This window comes from Neolamprologus brichardi, chromosome 3 (assembly GCF_056152115.1).
Source record: "Neolamprologus brichardi isolate AB-2024 chromosome 3, ASM5615211v1, whole genome shotgun sequence".
Taxonomy (NCBI): domain Eukaryota; kingdom Metazoa; phylum Chordata; class Actinopteri; order Cichliformes; family Cichlidae; genus Neolamprologus; species Neolamprologus brichardi.
The window spans coordinates 50754853-50782117 of record NC_142106.1 but is presented as its reverse complement, the minus strand read 5'-3'; the positions used below and the strand labels follow the sequence as shown (position 1 = coordinate 50782117).

Below are 27265 nucleotides of genomic sequence, written 5' to 3'. Positions count from 1 at the left end.
CATCGAAGGCGTTTGGAAAGGGAGGGGGACGAGTGTGTGCTTATCAGTATATGTGTGTGTGTGTGTGTGCGTGTGCGTGTCCATAGTTCAGCTGAGACAGTGTCCTTCGCCCTGCCAGGCTAAGTAAACAGTCTTCCAGCCAACCCAGGTGGCCTTGCATGGGATGGGAAGGAACAGACTAAACACAGTCGTTATCAGGGTGTTGTTTTTCGGCTCCAGCCTCGAGACCGCCGCTGGCGCCAAAGGGGTATCCGCATGAAGTGATGGTGATTTTTACTTTAGTGCGAACAGCTCAAATGAATTTCAAAGCAGTTCTACAGTCCAACACTGGTCTCTCAATTTCCCGTTGGAGACCCGTGAGCTTCGCCATACTTGCGTTCTGTGATGTTGTCATTTCTTGTGCTCGAGGAGCCGATTTCTGAGAAGTCACGGCAGTGTGCCTCCCCGAGATGTCATCCAATTTGCGCCCACAGATGTTATTCCGAGCTAGCCCTTCCGAGATGTATCCAGTCTGCACTCAGAGATCTTATTCTGAGTATTCACAGCAGCCGTAGCCTCTCCAAGATCTTATCCGTGCTGACTCAATGAGCCCATTTTGAGAAACTCACGCCACTCCCATCGTTCCAATCCCAGCGGGCAGCCTTGTGGGGGTTTGAACAACTGGTTCCGCTTTCTTAATTCTTCAATAAGTCAGGGCCAAGCCAGCTCCGATCAGCCAGAACCCTGTTACCATGGTTCCGAATAGATAGATATTGCACCCAGATTCTGAGCGAGTCATACAACAAAGGGTTACGTCTATAGTTGTACAGTTCTAATGGCAGCGCTGGACTCAACAAAGCTCATAGGCACGTTTGACTCAATGACTCAATTTGGAGCCAAGCTGGAGTCTCTGTAGTGAAACTACTCATCCAGTACAGCATATTTTGAATATTTGCTGCCCAATAATAAGACTGAACGTTTGGCCTAGTTCTCTGCATGAAATCTTTATGAATGAATGGGCTTTCCAAATAAATGCAGAGATATGCTTAGTCAGTGTTATAAAATACTTATTGGGTAAGTAGCATGGGATACATTGAAATAAATAAAGGAACTTGGGTCGTATGTTCATTTTGATAGAACTGATGTGGCCAGTTAATGACAGCGGTAAACTGGTCCATCTCTGAAGATCTGTCTCAGTATTCTCAAGCAGCGGGACAAAGTTTCGTTCATAAAGACCTTTGTATGAGTGGGTAACCTTAACCCCCGATAGGCCACATACTCTGATTTAACTTTAAATTGAAAATCTGAAAATGAAACCTTCCTGGCTACAGAGTTGATACAGAGAAGTTCACTTTTATGCAGGTTCAACTTGTAACCTGAAAGTTTGCCAAAACATTCAAAAATGGCGAGAGCACGGGAAGAGATCATAAAGGCTCTGACATATACAACAGGAGGTCGTCAGCATATAAGGATATTTTGTGCTCCTGGTCAGCTCTGAAGATGCCCTTAATGGAATTGTCAGCTCGCAGTTTAATCACCAATGGATCAATTGATAACGCAAAAAGAAGAAGGGACAAGGGACATTTCATTGTATTTCTTTACGCTACCTGTTCTGACCTGTCTCACCGATGTGACGTTTGTGTGATGTATGTATGGCTGGAAGAGGTAAATCATCATCTACATCATCCTCATCCTCCTCGATTTCTCAGTTTTATCTGAATGTAGAAGCAGACGTCATCCAGGTCTTTTTGTCTTTAAGACATTGCTGTAGCGTAGCTAATTCTTGTGTCTTCTGGCTTCATGTAAAGGAAGGTTGGAGATTGGCCTATACTGTAATTAGCTAAGACAGCTGGGTCAAGCGATGGGTTTTAAGTAGTGATTTAACTATTGTCAGCTTGAAGGCTTGTGGTATGTAGCCAATGAATAGGTTGATCAAATTTAACACTTATGCATCAATTAAATGTGGGACTTCTTTGAGCAGTCTTTTAGGAATGGGGTCTAAAAGATATGGTGATGTTTTAGAGCAGGTGTGTCCAACGCCAGGCCTCGAGGGTCGGTGTGCTGCAGGTTTTAGATGTCCTTGAACACAGCTGATTTAAATGGCTAAATGACCTCCTCAACTCCTCAACTGAACCCTTGGTTTAGTGAAAGTAATTGTTGAAGTTAATTCGATGATCAATTGGACAAAGAGTCTAAATGTCAGTGGTATTGAAAGTAGCTGTGCATAACTAAACATTTGGACCACTGAGCAGGAACATGCAGAAGGGACAGGTGAAGGTGCCTTGCTGCTAGTGAGTTGGCTACGAGCTAAGCTAAGCTGGTGAATCCAGCTACAACGTGAATGAATACTGTGAAAAAGCAGGTGATCGAACAAGATAAAACACATGAAGATTAGACTTATAAAATAAGAATCTTTAGTAAATTACTGTGAAATTGTGTTAAAATTATTTTTAAAAACAACCACTTTATTCCTCGAGGTCTTTTTGGTTTTGGAAAATATGACCTAGACTTACTAACCACAGCTTTGTGGGAATCACCCAATTCAGTGCCCTGCGCTATATTTTAAATAATACAGTCTTTTGTTGCCTCCGTCCCAACTTTTTTTCTTCTTTTAAATGTGTTGGTGCCACAAGACTAAACATTAGCAATTTTTTTTAATGAAATGGTAACATTTCTTTTTTTCTTTCTTGAATTTGGGTTGATATTTTTTTTTTTTTATGATGATGATGATGATGACGATGATGACAACAATAAATATCTGCCTGACCTGCCTGCACACCAGAAACAAAGAAACATTAGAATCCACTGAATTGCTCGCTCTTTGATGTTGTTGAAATCTCCCAATTCTTTGAATCTTTGGGCTGAAGGAAGGACAATACTCGGTGTATAAATGCTCAATCAACAATCCTTTATTTCCATACAATTTTCACACAATGAGCATAAACCATCCGGATGGGGAGAGATGCATGAGAGGGTCACAGCAAGTCTCAAAATGGTGGTGTGTTACACAGCTTTTTATACTTTCTACTGGCCCCCACCTGGTCGTAAACCTAAACATTCACAGTCTCTCTTATCTGTCATGGCGCCTAAGTTATGACCTCGGGCTCCCTGTCTTTCTACCTCCTACAAGAGTGGGGACACAGAATGTTGTTTGCTCTTGCTGTTACCGGCCCAAGGTCCTTCGCACACAACATTCTCAGAAATGATTTAAGCAGTCTGACATGACAAGAAAACAGTGTAAAACATTCACAGCCGATAAATGGTGGCGCCCACCTGTCTAACAGAACCCAAAGATGGTCACATTCTTTTAATCCCCAAAGATATACTTGAACATTTGTCTAACCTACTACCAAAATATACTGCGAAGATGGTCATGTTCTTTAACCTAAAAATATAAGGAAAACTAAGCTATATATTTTGCACACAACCTAGACTAAGGAATATATTTATGTTCTACAGCTGTTTAACATACTTCATCTACCTTGACTATGGGTGTAAGATAACCTAGTTTAAAATACTGATCTCACAATGTGTAACCAATTCTTTTCTGTAACATTTACGTCTTTCTCTCACAACAGGTTTGCGATGTTCCACAATGTGAGAATCCCACGCGAGAACCTGCTGAATAAGACCGGAGATCTGACTCCTGATGGTCGCTACGTGACACCATTTAAGGTTAGTGCAGATTTCCAGTGGCAGCCAAAGAAGGCACTTCAAACTCAACAGCTTGATTTCCTGTGCCTTAGCTTTTTTAGATATAACCTTTAACCATATTCTAGAGAACAATGGGTTTATTTCAGAGATGCTCTTTCTTTAAAGAACTAACTAATTATTTATAAGTTATTGAAATTATAAGCGGTTAACAACACATCAACAGCAAATGTAGAGATACAGTCACTTAGCTGGCTGAAAGCATTTCTGACAACCGGCGGTTGAAAGCTGCTGGGAGTCTCTTCATGTTAGTTTTGTCTCACTTTGACCCAGGAATATCATATAACAGTGACTTAATTAGATTATTATTTTTATACAACTTGGTTTTTTTTGTTTATCTTTAGCAAATTTTAATGTTTAAGCAAACATTGTGATTGGTGCCAGCGGCAGAATTGGTTTGTTGTATGCCAGGGTGTCTGAATTAGGGTCAGGTGATTGGACGAATATATCGACTAGTTTTTACACAGGCGATTTATTTCTTTATTTGCTCATGAGTAAGTCAGCTAATAATTATGGAGCTAATAGAAGCAGTCAACAGAAAAAATCAAAAAATCTCTCATCTGCGAGCACATGCCCCTCCTCAGAGAGCGCCCAAATGCTCGTCGATGGAGCTGCAGAAGCAGCTGGTAGCCTAGCATGCTCAGCCGGATGGTGGACACGTGCATGCTCATGCAAGTTAGTCGTGTTTGAGTACTTTGCTCGCACTATACGTCTGCACAAGAGGCACACTGCTTTGGTTACATCCTCAGGTTTACCTGTTTCACCCCAAATTGGCGACCTTATATATTTTTTTGTGCCGTCAGCGTTAACGCGCCGTCATCACGACTAACGCGATTAACGATTAACCCATCTGGAGCGCAGACTGAGTCGAAATCCCTGAAATGTCTCTGTCAACGCAGTTTGTTCTGCGCTCCAGATGGGTCAAACGCGTTAACATTTTTAATCGTGATGACTGCGTTTAGACCGCGTTAACGCCGACAGCGTTTTTTTGGGGTTTTTTGTTTTTGGAAAGTAGTTCGTCCATGTTTGGACTTCTTCTGTGTTGTAAATGTGCAAACCCGTCTGCGCATAATTACATTGCCCCGCCCATCAAAAAGTCTGCGCATGTGCGAATATATCGCCTATCGGCGATTGTTGGACTGACGGGTGTCGGTTGGAAAATTCTTACATATCACCCGACCCTAGTCTGAATAAACTGCGCAGTCCAGCCACAAATTGAACACTTGTGTCCAACTCGTCTCTCTGCTGTGCACCCTCATCCAACACCATGCAGTGCAGGGTATAGGAAGGCTCCTGCAGTGGTTGGGTTGCATTAGCATGGCTAATGCCAGGTGCACAGTATCATCACCAGATACATGCAGATACATGTGGATGGGGCTTTCATCAGTGCTGGTGATTTTAATAAAGCATGGTTAAAGACGGACACACAGTACGTGGAATGTGCCAACAGAGGAAAAACACATTAGACCAAGTGCCCAGTGCAGTGAACCCAATGAAGGCTGCCACCTCTGATGGTATGTGTACTCAAGGCATGTGCTGACCAGCTTATGGGCGCCTTCACAAAGATCTTTAACAGATCCCTAACAAAGCCAACATCCTACCCTGCCTGATTTCTGCAATCAGGCTGCAATAATTCTGCCATCAGCAGACTGTGACACGGTGCTTAAAGGTCGATTCAATCCGAAGCTTCAGGCCGTCTCCTACAGCAGTGTTTCTGACCTTATTAATCACCTGAAATGTTTCGAACAAAGCAGCACATATTACTGGCATAAATATTCACGCACATGTGTATATTTCTGTCAGAGTACTCTGTGCCTGCCCAGCATTTGAATGGCATGTAGTTGCTGGGACTGCGGGATCGAGAAATGAATGAATTCACATTTAAGTTTTGATTTTGTGTAAGAACATTAGCAGTGCAGTTAAATAATCATTTTATGTTTTCATATTCAGAAACGCAATTCAACAATCCTGTCAAGGACCACACGGCCCTTTTATAAATAGCTAATAATAATAATATCTTTGCTATGTTTTTTATCGTGCCTCATCAGTGTTTCTTTTGTGTCTTCCAGGACCCTAAAAAGCGTTTTGGGGCATCTCTTGGTGCCTTATCAGGGGGCAGAGTGTATATCACCAGGATGGCTCTTATCAACCTGAAGTTAGCTTTGACAGTGGCTATCCGCTTCTCAGCTGCCAGGAGGCAGTTTGGACCCAAAGACACAGAGGAAATCCCTGTTTTAGAGTACCAGTTACAGGTAATAATATAAGGTAACGTTTAGTGGGTAAAATAAGTTTCACCCAGTTTTCTAACTAAATATATTTGTGAAGGTGTTTTTGACATTTTCACTAGGTGTTGGGGACAACCCATTCAACTATGAATTAAGCTGACATGTGAAACAGGGAAAAGGTGTTGAACACATGAAGGAAGTGAGGCGCCAAATGCATGGAAAGTTAGGACACTGAAGCCTGACAGCTGCCACCTGTCAGTAATTAGAAGACAGCACTGCCACGATGTCAATATTAATACCAGCTGATTCATTCATAAGCAGGTGTCACACAGGAAACCTCTTGATGTTTAACCCCAGGGAGCTTTGCAACCCTATTGTTGGGAAACGTACTGATGTCAACGAGAATTTCCAAACTACTGAAGGCTCGAGTGAGCACATAAACCGTCCACGAGCAGGTGCAAGATTTCAGACAGAGGGGTGAAATGAAATGTGAGAAGAGTTGTCCAAGAGTCAGTGACTACTTGTGGAGAGCTACAGAGAGACCTGGAATCAGCAGATAGACAGCGTGTTAGTAAGCGAGCTGCCTGCTCATGTTTGCCGCTCTGATGCTGGACAGGAGGCCCCGTGTGTTACTGAGGCAGGTTATTGGCCAGCAGATGGATGGGTCCGGTCCCTTCTCAGGATCAGGACTGTCCTGGACTGTTAGGGTTTCCAAGTGTGCCTCGTATATTAGCAGCTGATTCATTGGTGCTGCCTGCACCAAGCTAGCCACATAAAGTGTGAAAGATAACACCAGAGTGTACTAATACTAAATAATCTATAATCCCCAGTTTAGTTAAATAATAATGGTAATGATAATGATAATGATAATAATGATAATGATGATAATGATAACAATAATGATGATAATAATGGTAATGATAATAATGGTAATGATAATAATACATTTTATATAAAGCGCCTTTCAAAACACTCAAGGTCACTGTACACAGTAGAATAAAAAGCAACATAAAAGCATAAGACATAAACAAATTTAAAATAGCAGAGTGGAGAGGTTATGTGGGATAAGCTATTTTGAACAAGTAGGTTTTGAGTTGGGACTTAAAGAGAGAGAAGGAAGAGATGTTTCTTAAATCAGGAGGTCGGGAATTCCAGAGTCGTGGAGCAGAGCAGCTGAAGGCCTGGCTCCTCATGGTGGCAAGACGGGGGGAGTGGATGGAGAGTGAAAGGGAAGAAGAAGATCTGAGACACCGAGATGGGGCGGTGATCTGAACCAGATCAGAGCGATATGGAGGAGAGATGATGAATAGCCTTAAATGTGTACAAGAGTATTTTGAAATTGATAGATATTGAAAGTAACGAGTAAAGTAAGGGGTTACTATTGCAAAAACGGTAATTAGATTACCGTTACTTTCCCGTAGGAACGCTGCGTTACTAAAACCGTGATTTTTTTTTTTTTTTTTTTTTTTGGCAAGAATGTCTCATGACAGTGACGTAAGCGAGTGCGACGTTCGTGACACTAGCTGTGTGCAGATCAACAATGGATAATATATCGAGTGCAGAGAGAGTATGAGCGTGTAGCGTTTAAAGCGTGGAAGTACTGACCTTACTTTAAGTTTGATTCCATAAAAAGTGACAAAAACATTAGCGTCCATTGTTCTTGGGAAGAAAACTTCTTTTTACAGCGGAAAAAAACCCTAAACTTCCAAGCAAGCACCTAGTGCGCTACGATGTAATGGGAATCTCACAGAGAGACTCGTGGATTCTTCCACTGACCGCTGCGGCACACCTGCACCAGGACAAACCTCCGCCTACCCCACTCCTGCTTTACAGGTGAAAATAGAGCAACAGGACCGCTAGTCTTTGACTTTATTTATTTTCTGCTGTGTTTTACTTGCATCTATTTGAAAGACTGAGTGTAAACACACAAAAAAATATTTTATGTGCTGGAATGTGCAGAAAATAGGTTTAAATGTTAAACAAATTTCTTCAAGTCAGAGAATGTTGCATATAATTAAATTTTTGCTTGATGCATAAAGTTAAAAGATTAAAACTAATAAAACAAGTTTTAAAGAGAGTTTTTCATTTGATTACATTTTGTATGATGGATTATGCAAAAAAGGAGAATTGGGCTGAAAGATCTATCGCTTTATCACCTATTCAGGTTGTAAATCATGTTTTTAAAAAGTAACTAAGTAATTAATTACTTTACTGATTACTTATTTTCAAAAGTAACGGGATTACTTTTTTGGGGAAATAATAAAATAATAATAATAATAAATAATCAGTAATTAGTTCCTGATTACTTTTTTCAAGTAACTTGACCAACACTGTTAACCACTGTCAGAGCTGTTTTATTCATTCTTATTTTCAGTGTTAGCTCTGAGTTGTGAGAAATATTTTTTTCTGTTTAGATTTAAAGTTACTGTTTGTAGCAGTTACATCACTATTGTGTGCGCTTAGGCTTTTATTATTGGAATTAAAGCATAATTTAATCATTAAAATATCTTATACATTATGGAAATGCCAAGTAACAATAAAACAAACGACTGAAGTTGGATAAATTATAAAATCTGGACCGGAAGCTTTGAATCTTTCCTCTGGGACACACCATCACACTGCTGTTAGTGAAGATGTAAAAGCAGTTCAACTACTAAATATCCAGAAATTATAAATCCTCACATAAGAAGAATTCAGATACAGTAATGATCTGTATTCTGACATAGTGCAGAGTAAATAAGGTTTGGTATATATTCTGAGTTTTCTGAGTCCATCAGTGTATTATGGGAATCATGTTTTTTAATATTGAACAGCAACAGTAAATAAGCGAATGAGTGTGGCTGCTGTTGTTATATTCCATGTTTTATTGTGTGGTTTTCCAGCAATGGCGTCTGATTCCGTACTTGGCGGCAGCATATGCTCTTGAAAACTTCACCAAATCCACCTTCATGAACTTTGTTGAGTTTCAGATTGGACAGATGTTGAAAGACAAAAGTGACACAGTGAGTAAGCATGCAGCATGTGTGTATTTAGAGTGCTCGGTTTTTATGAAGTAAAGTTGAATATATCTGTTTCTCAGGCAGAGATGGGCAGAGAGATCCATGCAATTGGTTGCTCCAGCAAACCACTGGGATCATGGACTGCTCAAAGAGGCATCCAGGAGTGCCGGGAGGCCTGTGGTGGACACGGATACTTGGCCAGTCAGTCTCTCTCTGTCTCAATATCACTCCTGCACATGCTCACTTAGGGCTGGCTGCCTCTCAGGAGGACGGGCAGGTCATCTACTAATCAGAACATTGGTTTGATCAAAGTCTGCATGTCAGCTATTGTCCAGTATATTAATGTTGAGCTTAAAATAATCTGCAAAGCCCTCTCAAAAAAGATTAGAGAAGATAATGCCCCTCACAGTTCATCCTGACCAAACCAGTGTCATAAAAGGGATGCACTCATCCAAAAATACAGAATCGTTTAATATGGCTTTTGTGTTGTTAATATGTTTAATGTTTTGTATTTTCTTCTATTTAATCTCAAAAAGCTCCTAAAACAGTCAGTGATCACTGTTGACCTCCCTCGGCTTTTATTACCGCTAATCATTTATTTAAGCTCAGTTTTTAAAACCTTAGGATGTAACTACAGCCCAGCCCATGCAGCAGTATATGAATGACTAACCTCGTATTGTGGATGGATTATCTCAGTTGTTCTCCTGGATGAAGTTTGGTCCTTTTATAGCATAGGTGTCAAACTCTGGCCCACGCGCCAAATTTGGCCCGCAGCCTAATAACATTTGGCCTGCGAAGCCATACCAAATTACTATTAGAGCTGACCTACTGGTATTATACAGCTAATATATATATTGTTTAGTATTAAGCTTTGCTTGTTCCATATTCAGTTTTTCAGCAAAATGTGTTTTCTTATGGGTGCATTGTGTGCCGGGTGGCGGCCAGGAGCGGAGGCCCTGGCGGACTGACCCCCGGCTGCCAAGACTGGCAATGGGGACATGGAATGTCACCTCTCTGGTGGGGAAGGAGCCTGAGTTAGTGCGTGAGGTTGAGAGGTACCGGCTAGATATAGTCGGGCTCACCTCTACGCATGGCTTGGGCTCTGGAACCAGTCTCCTGGAGAGGGGCTGGACTCTGTCTCAGTCTGGAGTTGCCCCTGGTGAGAGGCGGCGGGCTGGGGTGGGTATTCTAATATCCCCTCGGCTTGCTGCCAGTACGTTGGGGTTTTTCCCAGTGGACGAGAGGGTTTGTTCCCTGCGCCTTAGGGTCGGGGAACGGGTCCTGACTGTCATCTGCGCTTATGCGCCGAGTGGCAGTTCGGAGTACCCAGCCTTCTTAGAGTCCCTGGGGGGGGAGGGGGGGGTGCTGGAAGGTGCTCCACCTGGAGACTCTGTTGTCCTGCTGGGAGACTTCAATGCTCACGTGGGTAACGACAGCGAGACCTGGAGGGGCGTGATTGGGAGGAACGGCCTCCCTGATCTGAACCCGAGCGGTGCTTTGTTATTGGACTTCTGTGCTAATCACAGTTTGGCCATAACGAACACCTTGTTCGAACATAAGAGTGTCCATAAGTGCACGTGGCACCAGGATGCTCTAGGCCGTAGGTCGATGATCGATTTTGTAATCGTATCACCAGACCTGCAACCATATGTTCTGGACACTCGGGTAAAGAGAGGGGCTGAGCTGTCAACTGATCACCACCTGGTGGTGAGTTGGATCAGGTGGCGGGGGAGGACGCTGGACAGACCTGGTGCACCTAAACGCATAGTGAGGGTGTGCTGGGAACGACTAGCAGCGGAGCCCCTGGTGTTGATGAGGTCCGCCCCGAGTTTCTGAAGGCTCTGGACGTTGTAGGGCTGTCCTGGTTGACACGCCTCTGCAATGTTGCGTGGAGATCAGGGGCAGTACCCGTGGATTGGCAGACCGGGGTGGTGGTCCCCATCTTTAAGAAGGGGGACCGGAGGGTGTGTTCCAACTACAGGGGGATCACACTCCTCAGCCTCCCCGGGAATTTCTATGCCAGGGTGTTGGAAAGGAGAGTTCATCCGCTAGTCGAACCTCGGATACAGGAGGAACAATGCGGTTTTCGTCCTGGTCGCGGAACACTGGACCAGCTCTTTATCCTCTCGAGGATACTTGAGGGTGCATGGGAGTTTGCCCAACCAGTCTACATGTGTTTTGTGGACTTGGAGAAGGCATTCGACCGTGTCCCTCGGGGTGTCCTGTGGGAGGTGTTGCGGGAGTATGGGGTGTCTGGCCCATTGCTATGGGCCATTCGATCCCTATACAACCGTTGCAAGAGCTTGGTTCGCATTGCCGGCAATAAGTCAGACTCGTTCCCGGTGGGTGATGGGCTCCGCCAGGGCTGCCCTTTGTCACCGGTTCTGTTCATAATTTTTATGGACAGGATTTCTAGGCGCAGCCAAGTGGCGGAGGGCTTTTGCTTTGGTGGCCTCAGAATCTCATCTCTGATCTTTGCGGATGATGTGGTTCTGTTGGCTTCATCGGGTGAGGGCCTCCAGCTCGCACTGGAGCGGTTCGCAGCCGAGTGTGAAGCAGCGGGAATGAGGATCAGCACCTCCAAATCTGAGGCCATGGTTCTCAGCCGGAAAAGGGTGGAGTGCCCACTCCGGGTCGGGGATGAGTTCCTGCCCCAAGTGGAGGAGTTCAAGTATCTCGGGGTCTTGTTCGCGAGTGATGGGAGAAGGGAGCCGGAGATCGACAGACGGATTGGGGCTGCAGCTGCAGTAATGCAGACGCTGCACCGGTCCGTCGTGGTGAAGAGGGAGCTGAGTGTAAAAGCGAAGCTCTCAATTTACCGGTCGATCTACATCCCTACCCTCACCTATGGCCACGAGCTGTGGGTAGTGACCGAAAGGACGAGATCGCAGATACAAGCGGCGGAAATGAGCTTCCTCCGAAGGGTGGCTGGCCTCTCCCTTAGAGATAGGGTGAGAAGTTCGGCCATCCGGGAGGGGCTCAGAGTAGAGCCGCTGCTGCTCCACATCGAAAGGAGCCAGCTGAGGTGGTTCGGGCATCTGACAAGGATGCCCCCTGGGCGCCTCCTGGGTGAGGTGTTCCAGGCATGTCCCACCGGGAGGAGGCCCCGGGGCAGACCCAGGACACGCTGGAGAGATTATATCTCTCGGCTGGCCTGGGAACGCCTTGGTGTTCCCCCGGACGAGCTGGAGGAGGTGGCTGGGGAGAGGGAGGTCTGGGCCTCTTTGCTTATGCTGCTGCCCCCGCGACCCGGCCCCGGATAAAGCGGATGAAGATGGATGGATGGTGTTTTCTTATATCTGGAGGAATAAATATATTTCAATGAATATTAACGTTAGCCCGCAACTTTGTTCCAGTTTTGAAATTTGGCCCACTGTGTATTTGAGTTTGACACCCCTGTTTTATAGCATCCTGCCATGCAATTACATTTGTTCCTGACCACCGAGAACACTCACGTTAACTTTTATCGAGTGGAAAAAAAGTTAGCTTGTTTATATTATGCTACCATAGCTGTGTCGCTAGCGGTCACGTAGCACATCATTATATACCAGCTAGCCAAACTTCAGTAACCCTACAAACGTCACTGCTGTTTAGTTTTCTGTCTTCATTTATGTTGGAAGTGATAACAGAGCTGTACGTTTGAATTTGTTTCCAAAACCCTGCAGTCAGGACATGCTATATTGTATTTAGATAGAAGCTAGCGAGCTAACTTCCTGCTAACTTCTAATTCCGTTAAATGTCATAAATTCCGTTTTAATGGATGCCTGGATGTTAAACTCAATTGTTACACCTGGTAGAGCAGAACACTGTCTAAAGTCTTTCATCTTTAGTAAAATGATCAGTTTTTCAACTCTCAGTAATGCCATAGTGATCGTTTGATATATGGACCTGCAGCGGAGTTTAGGCCCAGACACGGCTAGTGACGTCAGACTTAACAACCGGATAAAGGACACACACTGGTTTTCTCCTTGGATTTAACTATAATTGCTGTTTGTGTGGAGGGTTTCCATGTGAGTGACCACAGCTGCATATTTTTTATTTTGTCATTTTATTCCAAGAAGAATTATAAACCAGGATGAAGCTGAAAGGTTCTCTGCCATGTTTGATGCTGATTTAAACTTAGTGATGTGGACTCAAATGTTTCATCCTTCAGCAGTCAGTGTAACTCTGGAAAAATCTACTATCCTATGTTTAAATGTTTGTCTTTGGATGAATGAAAATATTAACAATTTGATTATTGCTCCCAATCATATGATTTCAACATTAGACAGCATATCAGTTTCTTAAACTCTTCTGTTAAATCGAACCTCAGAAACCTCAGTGTCATATTCAACAGTTCAATAGAGCATCACTCCAAACGGCTGGTTCAGAGCCGTTTTTATCATCTAAAGCAGGAGTGTCCAACTCCAGGCCTCGAGGGCCGGTGTCCTGCATTTTTAAGTTGTCCTTGATCCAACACAGCTGATTTAAATGGTTAAAAGACCTCCTCAACATGTCTTGAAGTTCCCCAGAGGCCTGGTAATGAACTAATCATGTGATTCAGGTGTGTTGACCCAGGGTGAGATCTAAAACCTGCAGGACACCGGCCCTCGAGGCCTGGAGTTTGAGACCCCTGATCTAAGGATCTTGAGATGATTCTTCATGCTTTTATTTCGTCCTGTTTGGATTATTGTAAAAGTCTCTTTACTTGTTTCTTTAGACTGTGCAGAATGCTGCAGCAAGACTTAACTGGCACAAACAGAAGGTGACATATCACTCCAGTTTTAGCTTCTCTTCATTGGTTGCCAGTAAAGTTAAAGTTTGGTTCAGGGAGCCTCTCTCTGTACACGTCACCGACCCTGGATCAGCAAACGGCCCCAGACCATCACACTTCCTCCTCCATGTTCGACAGTTGATGCCACACACTGTGGAGCTTTCACCTACTCGACGGCGTACAAAGATCCTGCGTGATGAACTGAAGATTTCAAATGTTGATCCATCAGTCCATAACACCTTCTTCCTGTCTTCAGTAGTCCAATGGTAGCATTTCATGGCCCAGACAAGCCTCAGTCTGACGTCTGGCTTTCTTTCTGCAGCTCATCCTGTCAAACCTGCAGCTCGAAGTCTTCTCTTCACAGCTGAAGCTGAGACTTGCTCACTACGACCGCTATTACGCTTGAAGCTGTTGATCTGTGAGCCGCCATCACACAAGCTGTTAACTCTCAGAAACTTGTCCTCTGATTCAGTTGTGTCTGCCAGACCTCTTCCTGTCACAGTTTGAGTGCCTTTGGATGGTGAAGGAATCGACTCACTGCCTTTCTTTGAAATGTTTCTGTAGGAAAGACCTATATTTTTAAGTGTTATGATGGTCTGTCTTTCTTCCACTGTTAATTGGCTTTTTCTCACCATTTTTGTAGCAACATTGTTCTCGTGTCACTGAGAGAACACCTCGGATGGTTCTGTAGAGAACAGCTGGTTTATCCTCCTGCCTTTTATCTCTCTGGTGAACCTCCTTGGCTGGTCAAGGCTGTGAGTCGTTGCTTGGCAGTTTCCAAGGCCTCTGGAATGGACAGCTTGCTGTACTTGTTAGGCACCTTCTTTGTTGCACCTTTCTGCAGTTCTGATAGTTGGCTAACGTCCCTCTGTGCTACCTTGATCTTAGCCTCTAGTCTCCTCCTCTATGGAGGCTGTTTAGCTTGTAGCCAAGCATCTCACTGATCACTGCTGATGTGGTGTAGATCGGTAATGGTTGCAGTAGGTATCAAGAGAGAGAGAGAGAGAGCTAAATCACATCTTTGGTGGGACCATCCTTTGCCTTCTTCGTCCACACACAGTTTTTAAAGGAACTCTGCTGGTAGGTTGTTCCAAACATCTCAGAGAACTAAGCACAGGTCTTCTGTGCTTCCTCACATCCTTCTGTCTGTAATCTCAGACACACTCGATGATGTTGAGATCAGGGCTCTGTGGGGGCCGGACCATCCAGTACTTCTTGTTCTTCTTTACGCTGAAGATAGCTCTTCATGACCGGCTGTGTTTGGGCTCGTTGTCCTGCTGCAGAATACACTTGGGGCCAATAAACCATCATTTATATTTCTGAAAGCTTTTTTGTTTGCAGCATTTTTCACACCTGCCTAACACTTGTGCACAGTACTGTATGTATACGTCAGTGTTTCCTTTTTTATTTCAGTGAATCGGCTGGGTGATCTGCGTGATGACAATGACCCAAACTGCACATATGAAGGAGACAACAACGTACTGCTGCAACAGACCAGCAGCTATTTGCTCTCCTGGCTCCATGCAAAACAGCGTGGTCAGTCCTCTGTTCACCAATAGATTATAAATACCTGCAGTAAAGGTCAAAAAATGGGCTGGGTCAGTCACTAACACTTCACTCTTTGGTGTTTGGTTATGGGGGGTCAGATGGTGTACGGATTGAGTCTCCCTTTCACACCGTGGATTTCCTGGAGGAGTCTCAGGAGATCCTCAAAAGCAGGTTCACTGCACTCACAGTGGACGACTGTGTGGATTCTGCAGGTACGTTACTTTCTGCTACAGCTTCAAATCAACTGTTACATGAGATAGTGGAATTTCTTCCTTTCAGATCCTCTTATATACTAAACCTTTTAAAACAGAGCGAGATTTGCAAATGAGGTAAACATATAATTTTCAATATGTTCCACAAACGAGAGTATAGTGAATTTTAGTCACTTAGCCCTGATATTCATATATTCATTTCCCTGCTGACCCAGTAAGAAACAGGCTCCCTCCTCAGGATCTGGGGTCAGTTGTCTTTCTAAGCCCTCTGCTGTGGGTCTGAGACGACCCCACACTGCACGCTGGTCCTAATCCAACACCATCGATGTGATTACAAAGGAGGGGAGGTGGGGAACATAAATAAAAAGGGGAACTGATAGAGCCGCATGTGTCTGCTTCTCTGCACTGTAAGCTGCCTGATTGTGATTTATAATAGTAAATGTATCTGCCTTTCTGATGTGACTGGTTCAGCGTGACTACAGACTATATTATTGAAACCTTTCCAGTGTAGCTAACATCCTCCCCCTTGTCTGTCAGTGCCTTTGGCAGCCTATAAGTGGCTTGTGTGTTTCCTGCTGGAGGAGAGTCAGAAGAAGCTGGAACAAGAGCGAGCGTTGGGCAACGCTGACTTTGAAGCCCGTAACAACTGCCAAGTAAGACCAATGACTGTGCAGACACACATACACCAACTTTACATCCAAACATCTGATTCTGGTGGCATTCAGCATCATCTGCAGCTTCACTGGCTGAAGTTTGGACAGAAACTTAATGCTTTTTATCCAAATCAGACTGAGCTAAAGGTCGTTTGATTTGGATTCATCGAACTGAGGTGACCTCTGAGACAAACTTACTCCAGACTGGCATGAACCCAGTATTTGAGATGACCTGTTACAGCCTGTGCTGCTGTCAGTGATGGACCTCTTAGTCAGCAGGAAGCTTTTATGGTCCGGGGAAAAGAGTATGAACACTCTAAGATTTGTCTGTCCACTCCAACCTTATATCGTCTACTCAGGATGTAAATCATAGTAAACAGATCAGGTCAGAAATATTCATAGCAGGCTGTGCAGCACCACGATGCAGACATTAGCCTGTATCTGCAGTACTGTATATACTGCACCAAAAGTTATAGAAACCAAACGGCTTCTCTGATTCCTCGATCCATGGATCAGTCAGTAGTAAAGCAGTCAGTGTGCTTGATAATATCTGAAATGTGACATTTGTCAACATCTCTTTCCACAATGAATGTCTTTGTTTCTCTGGACAGTCCACATCCACAGAACACAATATGTACACTGTCAACAGAAACCTGATGAAATGCCCCCCATTACTGTCTGCAGTCAGCACAGTTTCCTCCACTATCCGTTGCTTCTGTCATGTGACCTGAGGTCCTAATAAAGACAACAGAGCTTTTCTCTATGTCCTAATATCCATCCACCTCCTCCAATTATCCTTATCAGGGTGGTGGGGGGTGGAGCCTATCCAAGCTGCCACAGGGAGAGAGGCGGGGTACACCCCAGACAGTTTGCCAGTCCATCGCAGGGCTAGCATATTTCCTAATGATAAAGCGTTTTTGTTCTTAATCAAATATAAATCAAAATATAAGTTTGATCAGTATATAAATAAGAAAGGTAGTTTGAAATATCTAATGCTATGCTAATTGTGCTATGCTAACCTAATGCTAATTCTAATGCTTGAGTTCTGTGTGTGTCACATATTAAATACGTACATAAATAAATACAAATAAATACGTCTGCGTTTACCAGTACAAGTACAGACCTCACTGAGAGCTGAGTACCGTGTGTGTGTGTGTGTGTGTTTTGGGGGGGGGGGGGGGCAGAATGAGGTTGAAAGCGACACACTAACGTCAGAGAGCGTCTGACTTACAGAGAAGTTTATTTTAGGCAACAAGAACGTGCCTGAAATAAACAAATAATAAATAAATAACCTAACAGAGTTTTAAAAGTAAAAGAAAGTATTACTCTGTATTTGAGTTGATGTTCATGTTACAGAAATGTTCATGTGAAATTACACAGATCTAATTAGAATAAACTGAGTGAAACATGAAGCCGAATGTGACTGAATGTGATGTGAACTTGAATTCTGCTGAGAAAAGCAAAGATGTTTAAACTCTGTGTTAAATCTCAGAGTCAGAGAGAAGTAGAGAAATGTGGGTGGACACTGATGGTTACATGGTTGGATGGTTGCATGCAAAGATGTGACGCCCAGTAGGAGAGAGGGGGGAGAAAGGGTGAGCAGGTACCAAAGTGGGGTGTAAAATAGATTTGAGCTTCTTCCCTTTTATCTTCTGTCAGATGAGCAGTTCAGAAGATCTCAGACGGTCACAGCTGAACATCGCAGCAGCAGAGGGGGAGCTGCAGTCCGACCTGTGAAGTGATTTTCTCATTTGTGGCTTTTCGTCTGCTCATTTGTTCCGTGCTAAAAGCTTAATTCAGAAGGATTTTGATTCGCATCACACGTCCAGGAGCTTTCCTGTCGGGTGATTATCCTCGGCCTAGAATAACAGGATCATTCTGTGCTCATCCTTTCTCCAACCTCTTGTTACCAAACATAACAGAGTCAGCATTAGCTCAGAGCAGATTGGTTAGTATAGTATAATAAGTTTAGGTGATTTGATTGTTATTTTGTTAGTGCTAATAGTGAACATTCACTTTTTCATCTTTGGTGAAACGTAGAAGTCTGAATATTATTCTTTAGTGGGACAAATACAGGTTACCTTAGCCGTAATAATAAAAAATTGTCCAGGCTACTAAAATCATCCCAGAAATAACAAGTGGGCAGCTACCGCTAACAGATGGGACTGATAGCATCTGATTTAGGCTGGTCAGGTTTCTTCATACCAGGGTGAGCAGGTAGTAGGTAAGGCCCCTTACCCACACTGGCTCCAGTTAAACTCTGATTTTGACTTTTTAAAAAGTCTAAACCTCTGATCCTCTGAGTCTCACCCAGTAAATAAATCAGCTTCCTGTAGAGGAGTTTTGTGGGCCTGCAGATTGACACGTCCAGAACACGAGCACATGGTTAGATTACAAATCAGCTGTTTCTGTGTTTTTATGTCTTCAGTGTACTTAAATGTAAACGTCTGTGTACAGGTTTACTACTGCAGGTCACTGGCCATGGCCTACATTGAGCACACCTGCCTGCAGAGATTTCATGAGCTGACCACTAATCAGGACACACCAGCTGGTCTCAGACCAGTATTAAGGAAACTTTGTGGCTTGTATGGGCTGTGGAGCCTCAGCAGCCACATGGCGACACTGTACCAGGGTATGTAGTGGGCTCGATGCTGTATACACGGAGAAAGCTTCATGATAGTGATGTGGTAACACAGTGTTGTTGTTTCTAGGTAATTACTGGAGTGGACGTGAGCCTGCTGAGCTGGTCCAGATGGCAATCCTCACTCTCTGCTCCCAGGTACACGAGAAAGGATCAGTTTATGGCAGATATACAGGAATTTGCTCAAGTATATAGAAATGCATATACATTCCTATGTAAAGGGCACAGCTTCACTAATTATCAAAGCAATTACACATGTGGTTGCTGTAACAAGCACACGTGTGCATTTCTACTGTCGTGTTTTTGTTCTTCATTCAGCTGTTTGTATTTATGAGTTAAGAGATGAGAATAAAAACACATGAGTGGCTCCTTTGACAGAGTAAAGCAGATAATCTCACACATTGATCTTAAACTTGACATTTGACCATTTTGGTACCATGAAAGTCAAAAGTCGGGTATGCTTCAGGGCGTGTCCACATGTTGATTAACATGTCCACCGGAGAAGGAAGAAGTATCCTGGGTCAGATTTGCGATTCACAACATTTGATTTCTAAACACAAAGACAGCGAAAAAACTCAAAGCTTCAGAATCTGTCGGTGACCTCAAAGTGGCTCCATCCATCGTTTGGACCATGTAGTTATACACTAGGGCTGTCACGATTAGTCGACTAGTCACGATTAGTCGACTATCAAAATCGTCGACGACTGATTTAATAGTCGACGCGTCGTTTGAAGCTTTGTAAGATCCCAAAAGACACAGGAATAAGTAGTAGGATTTAAGAGTGTAATAACGGACTGAAACAGAAGATGGCAGCACTGCATGTACAAGGATGCCAGCTGCCGTTAAACCCCGAAGAAGAAGAAGGAGCTGTGTCCCAGAATTCATAGCGCAGCCCAGCTCAGTTGTCAACAATGGCGGCAGCTAGTTAGTTTTAATATTACTCTTATTATTCTTTCTGGGTCACAAAATAAACGTTTAACATATTTTCAGGCGAGAATGTAGCTGTGTAAACCTCAAATATCTGCTCAGTTTATCAAGACACCACATATTTTCAAAAGCGCTCCGACGTTTTCGGAGACGTCTGTTACCCACTAGCTCGATAGCTAGCCGGGGGCTAGGCTAACTAGAGCCGTGATAACACCGGACTCCGGCAAATCGTTTTCAAACCCACCGCCGTCTTTCGCTACTCAGGTTAAATATATATAAGTCACTTAAAAATGTTATTGTTTGGCTTTTTTCAGTATTTTATTTGTTCCTGAGTAAATCGGTTTGGCTGAGATTAAAGTTATAGTTTTTACACAGCTGAATAAACGTCAAGCAGACAACTGATTATCAGAAGTGTGAGATGGTCAAGAATATACTCCGGTGTCCTGTTATATTTTAGATAGCAAGGAGTTTATTAAACTTCACTGAAACAATCTGCAAATTTCATTTAAATTTTATAAACTATCATCTTGTCTTTATTTTTAGTTAGCACATACCTTAAACACTTAAAGCTGTAAGCTAGTGATAGTTATATAAGAGCAGATGCTGCTGGTGCAATAAGCTGTGTGTTTTATGTCAAAATGGATGATCTGATTAGTCGACTAATCGCAAAAATAATCGGTGACTAGTCGACTATCAAAATAATCCTTTGTGGCAGCCCTATTATACACTGACTCGTATGGTCTAACAGCGCCTTTTTATTGTTGTTATCCGTCTCACTCACTTGTGCTCTCCTGTACTTTGGGAATGTCTTCATAGAACAGAAAGACATTGAAGAAATGATGGCTTGGCCTGACTGTAAAATCTGCTCTGTCTCTCTCACAGCTAAAGGATGATGCAGTGGCCTTAGTGGACGTCCTGGCACCCACTGATTTCATCCTCAACTCACCTATTGGCTGCGCTGATGGACAGGTAAACGCATACAAACACAGTAAATCCAGTTGTATCGTAAAAACGTTGCTGTCCGTCAAATTTCAAGGACATTGAAACATTTCACTTTTATTTATATTTGGCTACATCGCAACACAAGTAATGTCAGGACCCTTCAGATAATAAGCGTAAGAATCCGTGTTAAATAAGTGAAGAAACACTTTTCCTTTGTCCTCTTCCTGCAGATTTACAACCACCTGTGGTCCACAATGATGCAGGGCAGCAAAGTGCTGGAGCGTCCATCCTGGTGGAAGGAGTTCTGCTCAGACAAACCTGTGCTTGGATCTCTGCGGCCAAAACTCTAAAACCCAGTCGTGCTCTGCAAAGGATCTCTGCACGTCTGTCCAGTGCCTGACGTTTGTGTAAAACTTGACATTTACACAAACTTGAAATGTTAGGAAATGTTGAACAAGCCCATTAAAAACTTTACAAACTGTGACACTCGAGATTTCAACAAGCTTTCATGAATCCTCTGCTCCACACACCGACATTTTCATTATCATTTAGTTGCACACGAGTGCTTAAACTTTAAGAAAACTGTGTGCTACTCAACAATAATTAAGATTAGTTGCAGCCCTAAGACCTCGACATGCTTCAGCATTTCTGGTAACATCATTGTTGGTTGATAGCTGGAATATTTTTATAGTTTAACCGTCTCTGCGTACAGTTTTTCTAACTTCACACCAGAAATGTCGATATGCTGTTTTTTTTCATCACATTTGTAGATCTACACACAGACTTGTGTACATGTATCACTATAACTAGATATAGAAAGATGCATTACACAGTATATACATGTGTATATATCATCAAATAAAATGTGGCGTACCTTCTGTACGAAAACATCCCTTTTCACTCTTTGCTCATATAAATTTTACCCAATAAGAAGCTTTTATTTTTTTAAAATACAGTTTTTAAATGACAATTTAATTAAGAGAAAAAAACCCTGAAGCCTGATTGGTTTTGTGACTTCATGCAGCAAAAACATGAGTTTTGCTTTCTAACAAAGAGCAGAACGTTGGGCCATCAGTTCCTGCTCTGAGGCTCAGACGCACTCTGGCTATTCAACAGGACTATGATCCGAAACACGCCGGCAAGTCCACCTGCAAACGACCGAAAAAACGATTTTGGCCAAAGTCCGGACTGAAATCTGAGGCTTTGAGCTGGAAAACACTCCAGGGTGGCTGATTTCTGCATTTTATTTTGTGTCATTGCAAAGAAGACTAGACCTAAGTATACAAAAGCTCCTCCACAGTAAGGTGAAAGACTCACAGCCATTGACTGACATTCTTACTGCACAAACAGTTACCTGGTTTAGGGGGTGTTGTGGAAGTTTTCCATTTAAATAAAGCCTGCAGACAAGCGGTGAGCGGTAGCTAACATTCTTTAATCCAAGCACACAAAGAACATACAAACAAGCTTGTGGAGAGCCTACATGACCACGGGGCAGGTCAGCAGAGTCTCACTGAGCCTAGCATGGCTCTCAGTTAAATACCTTCTCCAGGATCAAAAGGCAGTATACAGCTGTTTCACACCGGTTTACACTCCCTTGCTACTTCCCAGAGTCCTCGAAGAGACAAAAGATTCCTTCCTGTGGAGTTGTCTGCTTCCTTACTAGACCCCCACCATTTGTCTTAAGTATGAGTGTCAGACATGCTAATACAATAAAATAATGTGATTAATACCTAAGTAAAAGAAATTCCTATACAGGGGGCAGTTATTCTATTTTATTTTATTTTACACAGGCTTAGGTAAGTTTAGCTTTTTCCCTTTAATAAATGCAATTAATAAACAGCTGCATTTTCTTGGATCTTTACTGTCTAATATTAAAATGTGTTTGATCTGGAACATCTGAAGTGTGACAAATATGCAAAATATGGTATAAATATATATAAATATATAAAGAAGAGCAAATACTTTTATAGCACTGTTAAGAAAAAAAGCTGTGTCTGTGCTGTGATGAGCTCTGAAACCTGACTGAAACTCTTCAAATAAACCCTTCCTCTGCAGATGATCTGTTAGCTGTTTGACAACTACTCTTTCAAGGATGTTTGATATGAAAGGAAGGTTGGAGATTGGCCTATAATTAGCTAAGACTGCTGGGTCTAGAGATGCTTTTTGAGTAAAGGTTTAACTGCAGCCACCTTGAAGGCCTGTGGTACATAGCTGATTATTAGAGATAGGTTGATCATATTTAAGATCGAAGAATTAATTAATGGCAGGACTTCTTTGAGCAGTTTTGTAGGAATGGGGTCTAAAAGACACGTTGATGGTTTGGAGGAAGTAATTATTGAAGTTAACTCAGAAAGATCACTTGGAGAAAAAGAGTCTAACTTAACATCAGTGGTACTAAAGGTAGATAACCATTTCACAGATGTAACATTGAGTATTTTTTCTCTCTAATGGTTCAAATTTGATTTGTTTGTTGCTGAGTAGCTATGCCAGTTAATCTTTGGGCGTTTAATGTCATTGTTTTGTGCTTGGCTGCTGGTAAGTAAGAGATTCTTAGCTTCTCGATCCTTCCATCACAAATAGATGCTCTGAGATACGAAACCCTTTCACTAGTAGCTTCTAGCCACCAGCTATAACAACTGCTTTAATAGTGGTTAAAGCTAAAATTAAGCATTAGATACTGTTACAGCCGTTTTTATCTCCAGCTCTTTTCTTTCCTTTTCTACTTTAGCTTCTTTTTCCTGTAAAATTTGCTTTTATGATTTGGCTGACAGTGTCGCTTTCTCCGACTCTGCCTTTAAACCACCAGGTGATACACAATGAGACTACACTGTAGCCATTTTAAAACCATGCTTTGATCATAGTATATGTGAGAGTCACCTTTTCATTTCTTTATTCCGCTTCATTAATGCTGTTCTCAGTAATGATCAGCCATCTCGTCCACGTGAATTCTGCAAAGTCCTGAAAAGAAGCATCCTTGAAACTTTAAAGCAAGGTTGTTTGATCTTTGTTCATTTTTTCTTCAGAAACCTGTTGAAGCATCACTTTAACACTCTTCACAGAAGTCTCCAACCTGCCGAACTCAACCATTGGTTTGTTTTATCTTGAATGTCATAACCCCAGAACAAGGTGACAAAGGATTTTAAAATTCATGCCAAAGGTGCAGTTTCTAAAATTCTTGGATAAGTTCACATCTCAGTGATCTTGAAGCCAAGATCAGGGATCAAGTGTCATGAAAATCTAGATAACGGATGTGCGCAGTGAAGGATTCCACTTCTTGTGTCTTGATTTTGACCCAGGTGTCGTCTACATATCTGTACCAGTGGCTGGGTACTCTTCCTTTGAAAGAGCCAAGAGCCTTCCTTTCCACTTCCTCCATGTAAAGGTTGGCTACAATAGGCGACACCGGGGAGCCCATTGCACAGCCATGTTTTTGCCTGTAAAAACCCTTGTTGTATTTAAATGTGTGGTGGTGAGGCAGAGGTCTAACAGTGTGCAAATCTGATCGGGGGTGATCGGTTCTGTCTTCTTGTAGGTGTTTTCTGACGGTCTCCACTGCCTCAGTTGTAGGTATGCAAGTGAAGAGAGAGACTACATCAAAGGACACCACAGTTTTATCTGCCTCAAGTGAAAGTTTCTTTACCAAACCAAAACAAAGCAACTAGTACTGAGTCTCCCTGTTAATGTTGTTCCAACAGTGTCATGAGAAATGTTCATCAGCACCATCATTACAACTGAGCAGTCCTGTTTTGTGACGTCACAGCTATCGGACTCAAAAACAGGTCATTGGCAGCTGAAGTCATATAACATGAAAATACTGAATACTGGAAAATGCAAAGTTTTCAGCCATGAGATTATTGTTTATGCAATTTTAGGAAAAGATAACTTGAAAAAAAAATTATGCTACTGGGGATGGTAAAACTGTTATTAAAAATATGATTAAAAACATAAAAACCGCTTGTCCACATTTATTTTGAAGTTTATTTTAATCAGAGTATGAATAGTGTGAAATTGGAGCACTTGAGAATCAGTCTTGAATGTTTCTGTGTAACCATGATTTCATTTGATATATCGCATTGCATTAAAAAATACATTTTCTGCTGTTTACTATAAAATAACTGATTTTAATTAATTCAGTGATGCCACGTTAAAAAATACAAATGTTCAGTAAGATACAGGTTTTTTTTCATAGGTGTTTCTTAACTAGACAGAATGACCAGTTGGCACAGATGCAAAGGAAATATGCAGCTGAACACGTTACATATTTTAGGCTGGTTAATGAACAGCCTCCGATTATCTGCATCATACTCAAAACTCATTGCAAACCATAAGATCTTCAACATCAATGCAATAAACAAAGTTATGATCGGTTTAATAGAATAGAACAAGATCCTTCTCACAATACATTAATAAACTGTGTTCGCTGAGGCAGGAAGTGCTCGTCACAGAGCCTACACCTAAATAACTCAAATGCTTCTTTTGTCAGATCCAAGTCTCACAATCTCATATAAGTCATTTAACTCTGACGAGTGAACTCAAAATTTCAAGTTAGCCTCGGCAGTCAGGAAGTGTTGTGAAGTTACGTAATTGTCACCCTTGAAGCAGAAGCTGGAAGCAGAAGCTACCAGTGCTCCAGCGTCCGGGCAGGAACGCAAACTGCTGCGTACTTTCAGCGTGGTTTTACAAATGATGAAGTCCTCGTGTTGCTAGCTGGTTTGTGTGCTGTTACTATCAGCACAACAGCTTTCACAGTGGTAGCTCTGTGATGCTATCACTAGCCGATTTTTAGTGTGCTAGGTAACAAGGAAATTACGGAATTCAAGACTGGCAATGCTCACTAGAAATTTTAACTTAACGTCAAATTCTTTTTCTTAAATTTCTACTTGTTAACTTGAAATTTTGAGTTATTCTTGGAGTTACTCCTTTGTTTCCAGTAGCAGAAACCAGCTTCCCCAGAATGTTTCAGACTGGTGTCATTGGAAGGTCAGGGTAACTGATTCATGACGTACGAACTGTGTTTGTAACTCCACCCACACCATTTTTCCAAACCCAAGCTCTTTCCCGTCTTCTTAAAGCCAATAATGTAAACTACACAATATGTGTCACTGATATCATTAGAGGCATTAATGGTTTTTATATTAATGACTTTGTCCTTGTGTCAACTCAGAAGACAGTAGGTTGTTTTTCTGACATCCAAAAACATTTATTATTGTTAACAAACAACCAAACAAATCCAGTATGGAGCTCCTGAAACACTAAAATGTTTAAAGAATAAAAACTGAAAAGATTTAGAATTTAAAATTGTATGATTTACAAAAAAACTATTTACAGCACTATACAAAAGTCTTGGGTCAATCGTCACTTTTTAATATTTTCCTAGGAAAATGGGAAATAGGTTTAATCAATAGCTGCACCTAATTTACATGGAAAAAGAGTACATGAGGCAAAACCAGGGTTTGTACAATTCTGCTGGCCAGCTCTATTCTTCAACACAGGCCGGACTCTCTTAAGTGCCATTTGTTGTACTTCCTTTATATAGTCTTCAGGTCTACATTTTTCCAAGCATCTTAAAGGAGGTAGATGATCTGCAGTTCCTTTGTTCCTGTCAGTGTTTTATATAATCCCACACTACCTCCTCGATGTTGAGATTCCAGGTTCTCGGAAGGCTAATCCATGACTTCAGTCTATTCTACGATGATTTTGCTGCGTTGGTTATGAATGATTTCCAAACTACAGAATGAAGCTGTTGCCAATAAGATGTTTTCTAGATGGGACAGCATGACAGATAATATCTGACAGTACATTTATGCATTCTGTTATGCTCCAATCCCAGTTTATAGTCAGTACCATTTAGTCTCCAGCTAGTCAGCTGCCACTAAGAGCTTACATAAAGAAAAATACAGCAGACAAAATGAACAGCGCAACACTAAATTCTGTCTGGTAGCCCCAAACCACGACAGAGGCTCCAGGTTTTCAGGACTGTACTGGCAGTTGCTCCTGTAGAAACAGGAGGCAAACTGACATATGCTTCATATGACACAAGCTACTGTTTTTGATACTATACAAGATACTGTTGCTTTTTGTGTGTGTGACCTTTTGCAGGTGAAAGTCACAACTTTCAGATGTACCGTTTCAGCTTTGTGACTTCTTTTGTCCACTGATGCAGTTTTTTTTTTCAGGACCCAACAATATTTGATCACCAACTCTTTGGGAATCATCTGGTAATTGTTAAAATACGAGAATGTCTTTAGAGCTGTTGGTACTTGTCACTCATCTAAAACAATATTGCCAGCAGAAATTTGACATTGGCTCCAACTCCACTCCAGAACTCTACAATGTGTCCTGTCGTTCACCTGTTTAAGCACACATTTATACAACTCTTTTGTCTGTGCTTTCTATTTAATACACACACACACACACACACACACACACACACACACACACACACACGCGAGAGCTGGCTCAAGACTGTTCTCAGTGATGTATTTGTCAAGTTCATTCTTGATTTACTGCATTCAAGCTATCCGGTTGTTAAGTCTGACGTCACTAGCCGTGTCTGGGCCTAAACTCCGCTGCAGGTCCATATATCAAACGATCACTATGGCATTACTGAGAGTTGAAAAACTGTCTAAAGTCTTTCATCTTTAATAAAATGATCAGCGTTCTGCTCTACCAGGT

The 27265-nt window shown here is 42.3% G+C and overlaps 1 protein-coding gene across 3 annotated transcripts in view; it reads left to right on the top strand.

The window, feature by feature from the left end:
* Nucleotides 1–22485, top strand: part of LOC118455797 (peroxisomal acyl-coenzyme A oxidase 3-like) — a 79102-nt gene extending 56617 nt beyond the window's left edge. For all 3 annotated transcript variants that reach the window (XM_087837835.1, XM_087837833.1, XM_087837834.1), the window contains exons 9-19: nucleotides 3558–3654; nucleotides 5760–5942; nucleotides 8798–8917; nucleotides 8995–9115; nucleotides 15081–15203; nucleotides 15314–15427; nucleotides 15965–16080; nucleotides 18538–18712; nucleotides 18792–18859; nucleotides 20531–20617; nucleotides 20821–22485. In XM_087837835.1, coding sequence (XP_087693961.1) covers nucleotides 3558–3654; nucleotides 5760–5942; nucleotides 8798–8917; nucleotides 8995–9115; nucleotides 15081–15203; nucleotides 15314–15427; nucleotides 15965–16080; nucleotides 18538–18712; nucleotides 18792–18859; nucleotides 20531–20617; nucleotides 20821–20940 — 1324 coding nt within the window. In that variant the 3' untranslated portion in view covers nucleotides 20941–22485. The remainder of the gene's footprint in view (nucleotides 1–3557; nucleotides 3655–5759; nucleotides 5943–8797; nucleotides 8918–8994; nucleotides 9116–15080; nucleotides 15204–15313; nucleotides 15428–15964; nucleotides 16081–18537; nucleotides 18713–18791; nucleotides 18860–20530; nucleotides 20618–20820) is intronic.
* Nucleotides 22486–27265: the final 4780 nt, after the last annotated feature.